This window comes from Cavia porcellus, unplaced genomic scaffold (assembly GCF_034190915.1).
Source record: "Cavia porcellus strain 051 isolate PalLab524CR breed Dunkin Hartley unplaced genomic scaffold, mCavPor4.1 scaffold_7, whole genome shotgun sequence".
In the NCBI taxonomy this organism is placed as follows: Eukaryota; Metazoa; Chordata; class Mammalia; order Rodentia; family Caviidae; genus Cavia; species Cavia porcellus.
In genome coordinates, this window is record NW_026947490.1 from 37,949,779 (window position 1) to 37,969,839 (window position 20,061).

Genomic DNA, 20,061 nt, shown 5'->3' on the forward strand with positions numbered 1-20,061 from the left:
CATCCCAGAAATCCAACACAAGAATAGATTACTAAAAGCTGTCAGAGAGAAAAGACAGATCACTTATAAAGGAAAACCCATCATAATCACAGCAGACTTCTCAGCACAAACAATAAAGTCAAGAAGAGCATGGAGTGAAGTATTCCAGATCCTAAAGGAAAATAATTTCCAACCTAGACTGATGTACCCTGAAAAACTATCCTTCAAAATTGATGGTGAAATAAGATACTTCCATGAAAAGAACAACTGAAGAACTTCATGAACACCAAGCCAACCCTGCAAAAAATATTGAGAGACAGTTTAAATACACAAAGGAAAAAATCACTAAGCAAACCAGATAATTAAACAGAACAGAAAGATAAAGATGCAAGAGCAGAAAGATAACATGTCAACAAAAACCAATATATAACAGTTATAAGCATTGATACAAATGGTCTCAATGCACCAATCAAAAGAAACAGACTAGCAGAATGAATCAAGATACAAAATCCAACCATATGCTGTTTACAGGAAACCCATCTAAACCAGAAGGATACTCACAGACTGAAAGTCAAAGGATGGAAAACTATACTTCATGCAACAGAAATCCAAAAAAAAAAAAAAAAAAAAAAAAAAAAAAAAAAAAAAGAAAAAAGAAAGAAAAAAGCAGGAGTAGCCATTCTGTTTGCAGAAAACGTGAACTTTAAACCAACAATGATCAGAATGGACAAATAAGCTCACTACATACTCATTAGGGGAAAACCCCAAGAGGAAGAGATAACTATGTTAAATACATATGCACCAAATTCCAGAGCACCCAGTTATAAAACAACTAGTAACAGAAATGAAAAATCAAATTATCAGTAACACAATTGTAACAGGAGATCTTTAACACACAATTGACTCCAAGGGACAGATCAACCAGACAGAAAATGAGAAAAGAAATAACAGATCTGACTTCCGGGAGAACATGGTGGATAGGTAGCAGCAGCTTCAGAGGCTCTCTGAGAAACCATACTTAAAATCCAGGAATTGTGCCAGGCGAGAAATCCTAAGCAAGGGGAGATATACTTTGTCAACCCAGGAACAAACTAAACTAAAAGAAACCAACTGGAAATGCACTCCCAGTGATATAACAGGAACAGATAAGGTCTCAGCAGGGAAGCTGGACCCCGAGCCACTGGAAGCTGCGATTTGAATTTCCTGCAGCCTCTGCTGCAACCCAATCTGTGCAGCAAGAAGAGAGGCACAAAAGCTCTGAGAGTGGGAAGCGGTGAGTGGAGTTGAGAACAGGACTGGCTGGGAGCCCTGCATCGACCTGCAGTGAGTGAGCAGATCGGGGACCCTTACATTAGAGTAGGAGGCTTCAGCAAAGGACATATTGGGACTGGGCAGACTAGACAGAACAGGTTGTTGCAGTCACTTCAGTCGCATATTCTCCTCTCAAGCGGGATTGGCGCAGTGCCTGGCCTGCGTGACGCCACTGACTGATACCCAGTAGGCTAGACCAAACCAGGTCCCAGCACTTGGAGGTGCACCCTAGCATTGAAGCCTTAGGTAGGTTGACCTGGAGGGGAAGGCCCAGCATAGGCTGCCCAGGTATATGTCTCCCTAGTACACTGCTGTGGGTGGGAACACCTAGTCAGCGCAATTCAAACAAACTGTAACCAACAAAGAAAGAAACTGGGTCTCTTATATTCGCTTGTATAAAAGGAACAAAAAATATGGGAAGAGGGAGCAACAAGAAAGCGTCCTCGGCCCCCAATACTGAGAAACATGCAATATCAGACACGGCACAAATAGACATAAAGCGCTATCTCCAGAGCCTCATAGAAGAGTTCAAGAATGAAGTTATTAATGACTTGAAACAATATATAAGTAGAATCGTTAAGGAAATGCTAAACACCACCCAAGAAGAAACAGATGGTGGAATGGAAAGACAGAAAACAAGGGGAGAATTGTTTGATGGAGAAAATAGAGAAAATATAGAATACGTGAAGCAGGTTCAAAGAGATTATCAGGAAACTAAAAACTCTATTGAAAACTGGCATAAGAGCTTAAAAGAAACTAAGGATAAATTATCTGAACTGGAGGGCAGATTTGTAATTTGGGAGCACGAAACAAAAAACTTCTTAAAAATAACAAAACAAAAACCTAACAGCAACAATACAAAGGCTAGAAGATGATAAGAGGATCTATAACTTAAGAGTTGAGAACATAAAAGAAGAAGTAGGGACACAAATTGACTACAAAAGCTATTCAGAGAAATAATCCAAGAGAATTTCCCTAAATTACCAAATGGTAAAGATACTCAGATGTACGAGGCATACAGGACCCCAGCCACCTACAACCCAAACAGAGCTACACCCAGGCATGTAATAATCAAAATTCCAAAAATCCAATATACGAACAGAATATTAAAAGCCATCAGAGAGAAGAAACAGATCACTTACAAGGGAACACCCATCAGAATTATAGCAGACGTCTCAGCACATACCATCAAATCACGAAGAGCATTGGGGGAAATAATTCAAGCTTTGAAACATTACAACCTCCAGCCAAGATTGATATATCCTGCACAACTGTCCCTAGAAATTGATGGAAAAACAAGGTGCTTCCAGGATAAAGAGGAACTGGGGGAATTTGCAACCACTAATTCAACTCTACAGAGAATACGGCAGGATATTCTAAAAAAGGAAAACACCAAAATTCCAGAAATAGTGGCAGACAGGCCACAATGAATGGAGCAGAAAGTGAAATGAAGAACACAAACTGACAACAAATGACAGAAAATGAGCTCAACAGAAATGAGGCAGAGAAGATCGGATGGTAGGAACAGCTACTTTGTAGAAAACAAGACATCATAATAGCTAGTGCTGATTTAGTATCATTTTGTTGTGAAGTCCCATCAAACTTGTATTCTTCTGTTACCATTGGTCTTAAAAGGTTGTATCTTATTGGATTTTGTTATATATGGTAATATAAGTAAAAACTTTTATAGCAAGGAGATTATACAGAAACCATTGTTCATTTTCTGTTAATTGGTTCTAAATACCCTGTAATAATGTCATTCTCTTGAATGGTTTTACAGTGTCTTGATATGTTTGGTGCTACAGTGTAGGAAGTTATATTCAAAGATTTCAAGGAAAGAGACACTATGGTATTTTTATGTCAGGATATCTTGAGGTGAAACACTATTTTGCTTAAATGGTTATGTTTTGACCTGTGCTATTCTGTTGTTATGCCCTCTTTTATCTAAATCGCCCCTTTTTAAAAATTATTTACTTTTTTATCTTTTTAATTAAGGGGAAAATAAACAAAAATAGCAGGATACATTATAGTAACCTACTGTAATTTTCTATTAACTTCATGTGAAATTCTGTATTGCCCTCATTATCTTGTTTTCACTGATTTTCCCCTATTCTACTTTGCTTGATAGTACCAACTTCAAAAGTAAAGGCAAAACTGTGAAGACAATAAGATTCGTTACGACTCCCATCCAGGTTGACTATTATCTTCTTTTAAAGTCCTGTGTTGTCTCCAATGCTTTGGTTTTATTCTTTACTGTTTTGTTCAATTTTATTATAACTGGAAATTCTTCTTAAAATAGCAAGGGGCGGTATGATAATCATTGTTGATCACCTTGTATTTTGCTTTTACATTATCTATTATGTCCATGCTTTTGATTTGACTCACTCTGTTCTGATATGTCACATTTGGTTTCACTCTCTTCAAAAAAAGTAATAACTGTGGCAGTAATAAAACCCAAAATGTGTAATTGTCATTGTACAAAAGAAAAGAAAAGAAAGTGCTCTAAATGTTATAACTGCATATACGTTTAAGTGTATAATATAGATAACCATATTACTGAGTTTTTTTGATCGCTGAACAAAATTGTTTGCACTCTCACTGTTTGAAAGCCCATTTTATATGCTTCAGTTTTGCAACCTGAACAACTATTTCTAAGATGAGAATATGTAATCTATTAACTGGTGATTTCTTACTGTTTATTTTTTAAATTTTGTATTACTTGTACCCTTTTCTGTTTTTTTTCTCCTTAAATAAAAAAGCAATAACAGAACTGAATCACACCTGTGAACAAATGAACTTGATACACATATACAGAATGTTCCACCCAACAACATCAGAATACACATTCTTCTCAGCAGTACATGGGTCATTCTCTAAAATAGACCATATATTAGCTCACAGAACATATTTAAACAAAAGCAAAGGAGTTGAAATGATCCCTTGCATGTTATCAGAACATAGTGCATTGAAATTAGAAATTAATGACAAATGATACTGCAAAAATCCCACAAACACTTGGAAACTAAATAGCACATTTTTGAGTAATCAGTGGGTCACAGAGGAAATTAAAGAAGAAATTAAACAATACCTATAAGAAAATGAAAATACGGATGCAACTTACAGGAATCTGTGGGATGCAATGAAAGCCATCCTCAGAGGAAAATTTATTGCACTGAGTTCCCGCATCAGGAAAACAGAATGAATACAGATAAATAATCTGATGCCACACCTCAAACAGCTAGAAAAAGCAGAGCAAGTCAAGCCCAAAGCCAAAAGAAGAGAGGAAATTATAAAAATCAGAGGAGAAATCAACACAATAGAGACTAAGAAAACAATCCAAAGAATCCAACGATTCAAGGAGTTGGTTCTCTGAAAGAATAAATACAATCAATAAGCCCCTAGCCAACCTTATTTTAAAAAGGGAAGAAAAAGCTAAAATTCATACAATAAGAAATAAAAAAGGTGAAATTACTACAGACTCTAGAAATACGGAAGATCCTCAAAATCTATTATGAAAACCTATACTCTCATAGGATTGATAACACATAAGAAGCAGACGGAGTCTTAGAAACATATGAAGTACCAAAGCTAGATCAAGAGGATGTAAAACTGCTGAATAATCCAATCTATATTAATGAAACTGAAAATGTAATTAAGTCCTTACCTACAAAGAAGACCCAGGCCCAGATGGATTCATTGTAGAATTCTACAAGAAATACAAAGAAGACATAATGCCGACACTCCTCAAAATCTTCAATGAAACTGAAAGGGAAGCAATCCTTCCTAAATCATTCTTGGTAGCAAATATTACTCTAGTAGCAAAACCTGAAAAAGACCCAACTGAAAAAGAGAACTACAGACCAATCTCCCTAATGAACACGGATTCAAAAATCCTGAATAAAATATTGGCAAATAGGATGCAGCAAATCATTAAGAAGATTATACACCATGACCAAGTGGGATTCATCCCAGGCATGCAGGGATGGTTCAACATATGTAAATCGATGAATGTAATGTACCATATCAATAGAACTAAAAGTAACAATCACATGAACATTTCTATAGATGCAGAAAAAGCTTTTGATAAGGTCCAACATTCATTCATGATAAGAACTTCACAGAAAATTGGAATAGGTGGTCTTCACCTCAATACAAAAAAGCCATCTACGAGATCCAACAGCCAGTATCATACTAAATGGCCAAAATTGAAAGCCTTTACTTTAAAATCAGGCACAAGAGAAGGATGTCCTTTGTCATGATTGTTATTTAATATAGTACTGGAAATAGTTGCCAGAGCAATTAGACAAGTGATAGAAATAAAAGGGGTAAAGATAGGAAAAGAAGAAGTTAAATTATCATTGTTTGCAAATGACATGATACTCTACATAGAAGACCCCCTAAACTCCATTGAAAGACTCTTAGATAAAACAAATAAATTCAGCAATGTAGCTGGATACAAAAGCAATAGCATTCCTATACACTAACAACAAAATCACAGTGATAGAAATAAAAGAAGCCAAACTCTTTACACTAGTAACCAAAAAACTGAAATATTTAGGAATTACTCTTATGAAAGAAGTGAAAGACCTATACAGGGAAAATTATAATACACTGAAAAAAGAAATTGAGTATGATCTCAGAAAATGGAAAGACATCCCTTGCTCATGGATAGGAAGAATAAACATTGTGAAAATGGCCATTCTCCCAAAACTGTTATACAGATTCAATGCTATCCCAATAAAAAATACCATAAACACACCTTATAGATCTAGAAAAATCACTCCTAAAATTCATCTGGTACCAGAAGAGACCTAGAAGCCTAAGCAGCAAAGGCAAGTCAGGAGGCATCACAATCCCTTACTTGAAGTTATACTACAAAGCAACAATAGTAAAATCAACATGGTTCTGGAATCAAAAGAGTGCCGAAGATCAATGGAATAGATTAGAAGATACAACAACAGCTACAAACACACCCAACCACCTTATCTTTGATAAAGGTGCCAAGCAGATTCACTGGAAGAATGACAGTCTCTGTAATAAATGGTGTTGGAAAAACTGGCTCTCCATTTGTCAAAAACTAAAACTGGACCCACGCCTATCACCATGTACTAAATTAATATCTAAATGGATCAGAGGTCTGAACATTAAAACAGAAACATTAAATCTATTGGAAGACAAATTGGGTAGAAACCTTGAAGACTTAGGGGTAGGTAGAGAATTCATGAACAGGACTCAAATCACACGGGAAATACTTCCCCGAATCAATAACTGGGACCATGTCTTATTAAAAAATTTCTGCATGTCAAAAAAATCTCCTGCATGGTGAAAAGAAAACCCACAAACTGGGAAAAAACCTTAGTGAACTCCTCCTCAGACAAAGGACTTTTGTCTAAAACATATAAAGAATTAAAAAAACTCAGACCCCCAAAATTCAAAGATCCAATCCAAAAATGGGCATCTGAGATGAATACACACTTCTCAGACGAAGAAATACAAATGGCAAATAAATACATGAACACATGTTCATCATCATTAGTCATTAGAGAAATGCAAATTAAAACCACACTGAGATTCCATCTCACTCCTGAAAGAATGGCCAGGATCAAGAAAACCAATAACAACAAATGTTGGAGAGGCTGTGGGGAAAAAGGAACCCTCGGCAATGTTGGTGGGAGTGTAGACTGGTACAATCTTTGTGGAGGTCAGTCTGGAAATTTCTCAAAATTGGGATCAGAAGTCCCATTTTTTCCAGCTATTCCACTTCTAGACATATTCCCAAAAGAACTGAAAGCATCATACCACAGTGATATGTGTGCAACTATGTTCATAGCAGCACAGTTTGTAATTGCCAGATCTTGAAAACAACCCAAGTGTCCATCAACTGAGGAATGGATAAAAAAGTTTCAGTATTTTTATACAATGGAGTACTACTCAGCTATAAAGAAGGATCACATTGAGGTATTTATAAATCAATGGGCACAGCTTGAGACCATACTCATAAGTGAAATAAATCAAACTCGCATGTGTGAATACCGAATAGCTTCCCTAGTGTAAGAAATGATTCAAATATATAAAAGTGTGTGGTAATCATGATTCCTCATTATGTGGCCTTGAAGCTTTATAAAGTTTTCACTTATTAATTGGAATGGCTTTATTCTGGGCTGCTTGATATTATTGGCTGTGATGTAATGAACAGCTATTTTGAAGAAAACAAGACATCATAATAGGTAGTGCTGATTTAATATCATCTTGTTTTGAAGCCCCACCAAGCTCTTCTTTCTCCATTGGTTTTATCATGTTGTATCTTGCTAGATTTTATTATATGTAATAGTATAAACAAAAATTGTTAAAGGCAAAGAGATAATATAGAAACCATTGTTCTTCTTCTGTTAGCTGGTTCTAAATACCCTACAATACTTTCATCCACTTGAATGGTTTTACATTGTCTTGATATGTTTGATGCTATAGTATATGAAGTTATATTCAAATATTTCAAGGAAAAAGACACTATGATAACTACAATTAAGTTGAGTTATTTGGTGGTGAAGCACTAGTTTGCTGAAATTGTCATACTTTAACCTGTATTAGTATGTTGTTGTGTCCTAATTTATCTGAATCTCTCCTTTATTCATTAAAAGATGATTTAGTTTTTTTTTAACATTTTTAATTAGGGTGAAAAAATAAAAAAAATTAGCAAGATATATCATAGTAACTTTTTTGAATTCCTATTAACTTGATTTGAAGTCCTGTATTACTCCCACTATCTAGGTTTGATAGTATCAAGTTTGAGGGTATAGGCAACTATTTTGAAATCAATAAGATTCACTATGATGCCCATTCTTGTTTGACTATTATCTTCTTTTGAAGTCCTGTAATGTTTAAAATGTTTAGGTTCTATTGGTCTTGTTATGTACTGATTTGTTCAACTTTATAATACCTAATGATATAGGCAATTCTTTTTAAGGAAGCAAGAGGCATTATGGTAACAATTGTTGATAACCTTGTACTCTGTTTTTACATCGTGTGCTATGTCTATCCTTGGTTTTGACTGACAGCTTTGTTTTGTCATATTTGGTTTTATTCTCTTCCAAAAAAAGTAATAAGAGCTATGGGTGTAATAAAACCCAAAATGTGTAAATTTTTATGTAAAAATGAGAGGAAAAAAGTGCTCTAAAGAATACAACTGCAATTGTGTTTAGGTGTGTTAAGATAGGCAACCATATTAATGTTTTTGGTTGGATCATTGAGCACAACTGTTTGCGGTCTCACTGTTTGTATCCACTTTGTATGCTTTGATCCTGTGATTTGAACAACTATCTCTAAGATGACAATGTGTAATCTATTAACAGGTGACTTCTTACTGATTGTTTTGTAGTTCTGTATTACTTGTAGCCTTACACTGTTTTGTTTTGTTTGGTTTTTTCTCTTTTTCTATTTAAATGAAATTATTTTAAAACCAGAGCAGAAATCAATGTAATAGAGACTAATAAAACAATCCAAAGAATCAATGAATCAAAGTTATTTCTGTGAAAGAAATAAAATTGATAAGCCCCAAGTGAACCTTATTTTAAAAAGGGAAGAAAAGGCTAAAATTTATGCAATAAGAAATGAAAAAGGTGAAATCACTACACACTCTATAGAAATACGGATCATCAACACCTATTTCGAAAACCTCTACTCTCAAAGGTTTGACAACACAGAAGAAATAGAAAGATTCCTAGAAACATATGAAGTACCAAAGCTAGGTTCAGAAGATGTAAAACTGCTGAATAACACAATTTCTGTGAATGAAACTGAAAATGTAATTAAGTCCTTACCTACAAAGAAGAGCCCAGGCCCAGATGGATTCACTGAAGAATTCTACAAGAACTACAGAGAAGACTCAATGCCGACACTCCTCAAACTCTTCACTGAAACTGAAAGGGAAGCAATCCTTCCTAAGTCATTCCTGGAAGCAAATATTACTCTAGTACCAAAACCTGAGAAAGACCCAACTGAAAAAGAGAACTACAGACCAATCTCCCTAATGAACACAGATGCAAAAATCCTCAAGAAAATATTGGCAAATAGGATGCAGAAAATCATCAAGAATATTATACACCATGACCAAGTGGGATTCATCCCAGGCATGCAGGGATGATTCAACAGATGTAAATCAGTAAAGGTAACCCACCATATCAATAAAGCCAAAAGTAAGAATCATGTGATCATTTCTAAAGATGCAGAAAAAGCTTTGAATAAGGTCCAACATTCATTCATGATAAGAACTTTAAAGGAAATTGGATTATATGGTTTTTACCTCAATATAGTAAAGGCCATCTATGAGAAACCAACAGCCAGTATCATACTAAATGGCCAAAAATTGAAGGTCTTTACTTTAAACTCAGGCACAAGACATGGATGTCCCTTATCACTGCTCCTATTTAATATAGTATTGGAAATACTAGCTAGAGCAATTAGACAAGAGGGAGAAATAAAAGAGATAGAGATAGGAAAAGAAGTTAAATTGGTATTGTTTGTGGATGACATGACACTCTACATAGAAGACCCCCTAAACTCCATTGAAAGACACTTAGATATAATAAATATATTCAGTAATGTAGCTGGATGAATAATCAATACTCAAAAATCAATAGCATTCCTATACACTAACAACAAAATCACTGACAGAGAAATAAGAGAAGCCACAACCTTCACACTAGCAACCAAAAAACTGAAATATTTAGGAATTACTCTCACAAAAGTAGTGAAAGACCTATACGGTAAAAATTATAATACACTGAAAAACGAAATTGAATATGATCTCAGAAAATGGAAAGACATCCCTTGCTCATGGATAGGAAGAATAAACATTGTGAAAATGGCAATTCTCCCAAAACTGTTATACAGATTCAATGCTATCCCAATAAAAATACAATCAACATACCTCATAGATCTCAAGAAATTACACCTAAAATTCATCTGGAACCAGAAGAGACCTAGAATAGCAAAGACAGTTCTAAGCAGTGAAGGCAAGGCAGGAGGCATCACAATCCCTTACTTGAAGTTATACTACAAAACTCCTGTAATAAAATCAACATGGTACTGGAATCAAAGGAGAGCTGAAGATCAATGGAATAGATTAGAAGATACAACCACAACTACAAACACACTCAACCACCTTATCTTTGATAAAGGGGCTAAACAGTTTCACTGGAAGAATGACAGTCTCTTCAATAAATGGTGTTGGAAAACCTAGCTCTCCATATGCCGAAAACTAAATGTAGACCTGTGTCTATCACCATGCACTAAAATAAAATCTCAGTGGATCAAAGTTCTGAATATTAAAACAGAATCACTAAATCTATTGGAAGACAGTAGGAGTAGACAGGGAATTCAAGAACTGGAATCAAATTGCATGGGAAATACTTCCCAGAATCAATGTCTGGGATCACCTCTTATTAAAAAGTTTCTGCATGTCAAAAGAAATCTCCAGAATCCTGAAAAGAAAACCCACAAACTGGAAAAAAATCTGAGTGAACTCTCCCTCAGACAAAGGACTTCTGCCTAAAATATATGAAGAATTAAAAAAAATCAGACCTCAAAATTCAAAGATCCAATTCAAAAATGGGCATCTGAGATGAATACACACTTCTCAAATGAAGAAATACAAATGGCAATAAATACATGAAAAAATGTTCATCATCCTTACTCATTAGAGAAATGCAAATTAAAGCCACACTGCGAGGGGGCTCAAAAAAGATGGGGGATAGATAACAGCAAGCTACGGAGGCTCCCTGACATAGTCAACTTAGATTCCAAAAATAATACAGCATGGGGAGTGCTGAACAGAGGGAGATAGACCCTTCTGACCCAGGAGCAATCTAAACTGAGAGAAACCAATTAAAAACATAGTCCCAGTACTACTTAGAACAGCTACAGTTTGGGTACTGCCACTTGAACTTGCTGGTTGAACACCCTGACATTGCTGCACTTGAACGTGTGCAGTGGAAACTTACCGAGCTACGTGAAAGCCCACCAGCATCAGCTCACTGGAGATGCATTCACACTAAGGATGGGAATTGGTGAACCAAATTCAGAGCCGAGCTGATGGGGAACCCTGCAGTGACCTGCAGAGAGTGATGGGAATAAAAACACTTCCATAGACAAATAGGCTCCAGCAGATGACATTCTGGGACTGGGCAGACTGACCAGAACAAGGGGCTGCAGTGACTTCAATCAGCTACTCCCTTCTCAAGTAAGATTGGTGGGGAGCACTTGACCTGGGCCTCTCTCCAGCACTGTCGGTGGGACTGTAGACTGGTACAACCATTGTGGAGGTCGGTCTGGAGGTTTCTCAAAAAGCCGGGATTAGAAGTCCCATTTGTTCCAGCTAATCTACTTCTAGCCATATTTCCAGAAGAACTGAAAACATCATACCACAGTGACATATGTACACCCACATTTGTAGCAGTACAATTTGTAATAGCCAGATTTTGGAAACAAATCTGTCCATCATCTGAGGAATGGATAAAAAGTTGTGGTATTTTTATACAATGGAGTACTACTCATCTATATAGAATTATCACATTGAGATATTTGTAATTAAATGGACGCAGCTTGAGACCATACTCATAAGCAAAATAAATCAAACTCCACATATATAAATACCAAATAGATTCCCTAGTGTAAGAAATGGTAAGAATACATAAAAGTATGTGGTAATCATGGTTCCTCATTATATTGCTTTGAAGCCTTGTAATATTTTTATTCATTAGTTAGAATGGTTTTATTCTGGGTTGTTTGATTTTATTGTCTGTGATGGTATAAACAGTTACTTTGAAGAAAACAAGACACTATAATACCTAGTGAGGATTCAATATCATCTTGTTTTGAATTTACACCAAGCTTTTGTTCTTCTGTCTCCATCAGTTTTATTATGTTGTACCTTATTGGATTTTATTCTATGTCATAGTACAAACAAAATTTTTTATAAACAAGGAGATAATATAAAAACCATTTTTCATTTTCTGTTAATTGGTTTTGAATACCCTGTGATACTTTCATTGTCTTGAATGGTTTTACACTTTCTTGTTAGGTTTGATGCTATCATATATGAAAGTATACTCAAATATTTCAAGGAAAGAAACTCTATGGTAACTACTGTTATGTTGGGTTGTCTTGTGGTGAAACATTATGTTGCTTAAATTTTTCTGTTCTAACCTGTGTTGTTATGTCCTCTTTTATCTTAGTCTTTTTAAAAATAAAAAATAAAAAAGAAATGACACTCTACAAAGGAGACCCCCAAAACTTGCTTACAAGATTCCTAGATATAATAAATGAATTCAGTAATGTAACTGGATACAAAGTCACTCCTCAAAAATTAATAGGATTACTATACACTAACAACAATATCACCAAGAGAGAAATAAGAGAAGCCACGTCCTTCACACTAGCATACAAAAAAATGAAATAAAGAATTAATCTCATGAAAGAAGTAAAAGATCTATACAGGGAAAATTATAACATAAAAAAAGAAATCGAAGAATATCTCAGAAAATGGAAAGACATAACTTGTTCATGGATAGGAAGAGTAAATATTGAGAAAATAGCCATTCTCCAAAAACTCTTACACAGATTCAATTCAACCCCAATCAAAGTACCACTAACATACTTCATAGATCTCAAGAAATCATTCATAAAATTCATCTGAAACCAGAAGAGACCTCCAATAGCAAAGGCAATTCTAAGCAACAAAGGCAAGGCAGGAGGCATCACAATCCCTGACTTGAAGTTATACTACAAAGTTCCTGTAATAAAATCAACATGGTACTGGAATAAAAACAGAGATTAGAAGATCAAGAGAATAGATTAGAAGATCACAACTACAAACACAATCAACTTACCTTTGATAAAGGGGCCAAACATTTTCGTTGGAAAAATGACAGTCTCTTTAATAAATGGTGCTGGAAAAACTGGCTCTCCAAATGCTGAAAACTAAAACTAGACCCATGCCTATCACCATGTACTAAACTAAAATCTAAATGGATCAAAGATTAGAATATTAAAACAGAAACACTAATCCTGGAAGACAAAGTAGGTAAAAATCTTGAAGACATAGTGGTAGGTAGAGAATTCATTAACAAGAATCAAACCAAATGGGAAATATTTCTAAGAATCAATAACTGGTGTCATGTATTATTAAAGAGTTTCTCCATGTCGAACAAAATCTCCAGCATAGTGAAAGACAAACCCACAAACTGGGAAAAAATCATAGTAAACTGTCCCTCAGACAAAAGACTTCTGGCTGGAACATATAAAGAGTTTTTAAAACTCAGACCCCCAAAATTCAAATATCTAATCCAAAATTGCACATCTGAAATGAATACACACTTCTCAGATGAAGAAATACAAATGGCAAATAAATGCATGAAAAAATGTTCTTCATCATTAGTCATTAGAGAAGTGCAAATTAAAACAACACTGAAATTCCATCTCACTACAGAAACAATGGCCAGGATCAAGAAAACTACAAAAAAAATGCTCGAGAGGTTGTGGGGGAAAAAGAACTCTCCTGCACTGTTGGTGGGAGTGTAGACTGGTGCAGCTACTGTGGAAGTCAGTCTGGAGGTTCCTCAAAAAGCTGTGATTGGAAGTCCCATTTGACTCACCTATTCAACTTCTGAGCATGTTCCCAGAAGAACTGAAAACATCATACCACTGTGATATAAGTACAGCCATGTTTATAGCAGCACCAAAAAAACCTGAGGAATGGATAAAAAAGTGATGGTATTTTTATGCAATGGAATACTACTCAGCCATGAAGAATGATCACATTAAGACATTTATAAATAAATGGATGCAACTTGAAACCATACTCATAAGCCAAATAAATGAAACTCACATATATAAATAACATATAGTCTCCCTAGTGTACAAAATGGTAAGAGTACATAAGATTTTACAATAACCATGGATCCTCATTACATTGCTTTGAAGCCTTATAATGTTTTCATTCATTAGTTGGAATGGTTTTATTCTGTTTTCTTTGATGTTAGGTGCGATGATATGAACAGCTATTTTGAAGAAAATGAGATATTATGGCAGCCATTGCTGATTTAATATCATCTTGCTTTGATGTCCTACCATGCTTTTATTCTTTTGTTTCCGTGGTTCAATGATGTTGTGTCATATTGGGTTTTAATATGTGTGATAGTGTAAACTAATTTTTATGAAAATAAGATGATATAGTAGCCATTTTTCATTTTCTGTTATTTGGTTCTGAATGCCCAGTAATACTTACATTCTCTTGAATGGTTTTACACTATTTTGTTTATTTGACACTGTTGTATGTGAAGGTATTCTCAACTATTTCAAAGAAAGAGACATTATGGTAGCTACTGTTATTATCCAGTTATCTTGTGGTGAAGTGCTGTGTTGCTTACATTTTTCTGTTCTGATCTGCTTTGTTCTGTCCTCTCTGTTCTTAATCTCTTTAAAATAAAATAAAAATTTTTTAACATCATACATGATGACCATGTCAGCTTCTGCCCAGTTATGCAAGGGTGGTACATCTTATGTAAGTCAAGAAATACAACATACCACAAACATAATTAAGGATAAAAATCACTTGATCATCACAGTTGCTGCAGAAAAAAGATTCAACATCCATTCATATTGAAAACTCTGATGGATATTAGTATAGGACATCAACTCAAACTAATGAAAGTCATTTGTGACAAGCTCACTGTCGACTTCATAGCAACTGGGGGAAAACTGAATACATCCCCCTAACATCAGAAACACCACAAGTGTTTCCACACCCACAGTAACATACAATAGAGCAATTGAAGTTTAGCCTGATGAACTGGAAGAGAAAGTGAAATAAAAGACGGACCAACAGGAAAGAAAACTGTCACGCTATCCTCTATTCAAAAGACACAAAAATGCGGTGAGAAAACTCTTAGAGCTCATAAGGCAACCTATCTAGGTGGCAGGATACAAAATCAGTTTTAAGTTACTTAAAATTAAACAGAAAATTAAAAAGTAATGACCATTAACAGAAATTTTATACACTAACAATTAATCCACAGTGAAGGAAATCAGGAAAAGGACTGCATTCATAGGAAGAACACAAAGATTAAGTAATGTACCTAGGAATACAAATAACCAAGGAAGTAGAAGATCTCTATAATGAAAACTATAGTCCTCTGAAGACATAAATGGAAGAGGCAATTAGAAAATGGAAAGACATCCCCATCTTAGGCAGAATCAATAGTGTCAAAATTCTCATATTCCCAAAACTTATACACACATTTCACACCATGCTCTGAGAGCCCAGGAGGGCCCAGCAAGTGTCAGCTCCATGTCTTCTGGCTCAGCCTCGTACAGCCCATATGGCTCAGGAGGAAACTCAGGAGCAGATGAGCCTCAACTAGGCCCCTGGAATCCCACACTGCTGTCTAGGCCAGGGCCTCAGATGGGCTTGACTCAAAGACTCTGCTTGGCACAGAACTAGTAGGTTACCTTGAATACCAGGGACCATGTTTAGGGCCAGTGCATCTCATCTGGCTATTTTTTGAACTCTGTTCTGTGAGAGATGACAAAGAATGTGGGAAGGCAATTTACAGCTGTTTGTTTTTGTGTTGGAAAGAGATCATTTTTCCAAAAGAGAAAAGAGCTCTTGAGATGCAGTTGGCACAGCACGGTATCATGTTGGATGCTGGTAGAGGCTGAGGTGCAGGATGCAGTCGCTCAGGCCCTGGCTGAGTGGATAGATGATACCTTAACTCTCCTCACCGATATATAAACCCCCTCCTCCTGTAAGAGAGCAGGGATTCAATAGATGGCACAGAGGTTGCACTTCAGCTCCAACTGTAGGTGTTGGATTTCCTGGGACCTGCAGAAAGGGCCCCACAAGGACTAGCTCTCATAGGGACAGGCTAGCCAAATTTTGCAAATAAAAGTACAGGATAAGCAGTGATGTGGATTTCTGATGAATGATGAGTACAGGTTTGTCCTGTACCTATGGGTTTGGATTTTGTTCAAAACCCAGATTTCTTTGAAGATTCTGTGTAATTTCTGACCTACCTACAACATGGAAAATAGGATTTTCTTGAGGTATGATTAACAAAGATATTTCCAAGTCTTTAAATGTGCTTATATTTGAAGGAAAGGAGAAAAATCCACGTCACAGAAAACTCTAGTTGAGAATGTATTATTAGTACTATAAGCTGAGAGGATCAGAATCCTTGGGCTAAGGATTCTGCACTGACAATCTGAGGTCAGACACGTGGAACAGCAATAGGAACTAGAAGACTGTCCAGAAGGACCTTCCACCTGATCATGAAGAACCTGGAGCCACTCAGGGAGCATCCAAACACGATGGAGGCCCTGGGAGATGATCCCAGCACAGTAGGAGCCATGGGTGTCCCCTTCTCCACAACTGTATGGCACCTTGATAAACAGACTGCAACCAAATTTTGTCACCTTCAATGTCCCACTGCATAGGTAGCTTCCTCACAGCAAGTGGGAGTGACAGTGGGACTCACCCAGGTTCACAGGCTTCAAAGTGAGACCAGATAGGCTTCAGTGGGACCCTTGAACACAGCTGATGGGAATGCAACCTCATGCAGAGCCAAGGCACACATAACACTAGTTCAAAAGAGCAGCATTGGGCCCAGTGATTCTGCTCCACACACAACAATGCTAAGTCTGATCCTGAACATGCAGAGAAACAGCATCCACAGGACCTGAGGAAAAGCAGCTCAAATCCTATGAACTGCAGAGTGAGTGAACACAATGAGGTCTTTGCACAGAGAGGATATAAATGGTCACTGAAAAAGGGTGAAACTCTAACACTGGCCACAGTGGGACTGACCCATGACACTGCCCAGGGAAGCTGCAAGTCCCACAACACACACCTTCTAATTCCATCCTGGGAAATATCCACAAAGGCAGATCCACAGAGATGTAATGCAGACGGGTGGCTTGGGGTTCGCTGGAGCAAAGTGGTACCTCCTGGGTTTGGGGTTTTTTGCAGGGTGAGGAAAACATTCACATTACTGGTGGCTGTTATTTTCACCCTGGTCATGCTAATAGCCATGTTCAATGGATGAATCCACGCTACACATCTCAATTCCTCCCCTAAAAGTAAGAGCTCTCATTGGCAGCGGCATATGTGGCAGCCTCCTATGGCCACTGTCTCGGGAGTACCATCGAGAGCCTGCAATTCAGTGACAACCAAGGGTACAGGTGAAGCTAGTGGCCTGAATCCCCTGCCTGGACTTGAACCTCAGCTCCAGCTCCTGGCACTGAGTGAGCTGAGACTGTCACTGTGTTTGATCCAAAGCTGGCTGCTCCTCCAAGGGATGAGAACAGAGCTCTCCCATAACAAAGGGTCATGCAGAGAACAGGTTCAGATGTGGATGTGACAGCAGGGACCTCCCACAGCAGAGCACCTACCTGAGTGTCACATCACTCAGACTCTCTGCCATCCTCCTGGTTCTGAAGGGACAGCACCTGGGCGGACTCACCTGGGGAAACTTGTAGAGCCCCAAGAGCCTGGCCATGGCCACAGACAGGGCTGAGCGTGTGTCCCCCACCATGGCAACCCTGGGTGGACCCCAGTGGCATGCATAGTTAGGGACTGGATCCTCCTGCCCTGAGAGGAAGGACATGGTCTCATGCATGGCTCCATGCACAGAGTCCCCAGAGTTGTGAATGGAGAAGCCCAGTGTCAGGTTGGGCAGCAGGTGGGTGCTCCTGTTGATCTCCTCCACAGCAAAGACAAAGCTCTGGGCCACCCGGTAGCCCCAGCTGGACACACTGAGGAGAGAAGTCCAAAGTCACAGTTGGCACAGGGCAGACAGAGTAGGCTTGCATAGTCAGTGATACCTGTATGCATGGCACACACAGTATGTGGGACAAGTTGCATTTCCATGTAACCCACATACAGAAATTCACACAGCGTCATTCAGAACAGACAGGGAGAGGGTTGGTTGGAGTGTGGTTGTGCACACCTTTAATCTAGCACTCTGGGAAGCTGAGGCAGGAAGTTTGCAAGATCAATCCCAGCCTGGGCAAATTTACAAGATCATGTTATAAAAGAAAGAAGGAAAGGATGGAAAGAAGGAAGTAATAAAAGAGTAGGGAAAAAAGAATACTAGAGACATTATCCAAAGTTAATGCCATGTGCTTAAACCAAAATACAGAAAAAACAGACAAACCATCAAGTGGGCCAGATCCAGTAGGTGCTGGAAAGTTAGACTGTGCCTAGGCACGAGTATAAAGTCTGGTGCCCAAGAATGTTAAAGGCCCCCAAAATTAACATGTATTTCAAAGTCGCTAAGAATAGACTTTAAATGTGCTCTTTAACAAAAAAAAAAAAGTCCATACATGACATCATGATGCACTGATCAGCCTAATTTAGTATTTTTTTAAATTTCTTCTAACTTAATCTTTCTATGATATATATGCACACATCAGCATGCTGAAGTGTGAGACAGACATTTGTACAATTATGATTCATTAATTTTCAAACATATCAAAACACCCAGTGAATGTCGAAAGGAAAAACTAAGTATTTCTGATGGTAACACAAAGTTTTGTCATTTCAAAAGAATTTTGACAGCTTTAGTAAAACTAAACATATATGATTTATTCATTTCTTTAAAGAGCAGAATATATTTATTGAGAGAAAGAAAGCTTCTGCCTGAGAGGGAGCCAGAGCAGTCTCATTTAATTTAAAACGTGTGCTGCACTATGAACTGAAGGACAGAAACAGGCAAAGCAAAAACAACAGAACCTGAATCCCAGCTCCTGAGGAGCAGCCTTAAGCTCAGTCAGCAAAAACACCTGTCTCTCATCCAGCCCTGTACCCATCTCAGAAGGAGGAGAAGCCCAGGAACATTTGCACAAGCCTGCAGTCCCCAAGCACAGCACATAGCATGTTCTGGACTGCACAAGGGCCAGCCAGAAGGAGATGCACAGAAAGAGTCACTAAGGACTGGGAGCCACCAATGGCCAGGCACAAATCAGTATTTGGGAACCTGCAGCACCACAGCATGGGGATCCACCAACCCTGCTCACCGTGAGGATGGCTGCCTTGCAGGCAGTGCTGTGAAGTCCAGGGAGACAGCATTGTAGAAACGAAGGATCGAGAAGCTGCCACCCAGCACCACATCCCCTGGACGCTTGAAGCGAGGGATGTGGCCAGGAAGCAGCCAACCCAAAGGCCCAGGGGCTGCCAAGAGGGCACCTGACAGCATGGCTAGCAGGGCACACAGCCTCATGCCTGCACGGATGTGACCAGACTCCTCAGGCCGGAATGGAAGTGGCCAGGCTCTTATCTGGATGCCCCTCACCTGGGGCACTGAATCCCAGGACCATTACACCTCGGGGAGCTGGGTGATCCCTGCTGCACCAAGCATTCAATGGCAGCATTTGTTTCCAGGCTTCTGCACAGTGGGGCAGGACACCTGGTATCCCCAGAACTGCAGGTGGCCTGGGCCTCGGGAGAGTCCTAGCAGAGTGCAGACACAGAGCTAGGTCAGACAGACCTGTTCCCAGGAGGGGCTGTCATGTGAGGACCAGGGGGAGATCAGGAAGGTCAGATACCACCCTGGGACACAGGACAGCAGCTGTGAGCAGAGTGAAAGATACACAGTGTCATCACCAACACACAGTCCTGCCAGGTCACACCACACTGTGCATCACCTGTGCACTAAAGTGTGGAACAGAAACAGCCCAGAGCTTGGAGAATTCAGAAGCACTTGGGCTTCCAAGGCTGGG

The 20,061-nt window shown here is 38.1% G+C and overlaps 1 protein-coding gene across 1 annotated transcript in view; it reads right to left on the reverse strand.

The window, feature by feature from the left end:
- Nucleotides 1-19,562, reverse strand: part of LOC100721750 (extracellular calcium-sensing receptor) — a 32,950-nt gene extending 13,388 nt beyond the window's left edge. The window contains exons 1-2 of the mRNA XM_003461692.5: nt 19,360-19,562; nt 17,805-18,096 (exon numbers count right to left, since the gene is read on the reverse strand). Of these exons, the coding sequence (XP_003461740.4) occupies nt 17,805-18,096; nt 19,360-19,562 (495 nt within the window). The remainder of the gene's footprint in view (nt 1-17,804; nt 18,097-19,359) is intronic.
- Between the last annotated feature and the right edge of the window lie 499 nt (nt 19,563-20,061).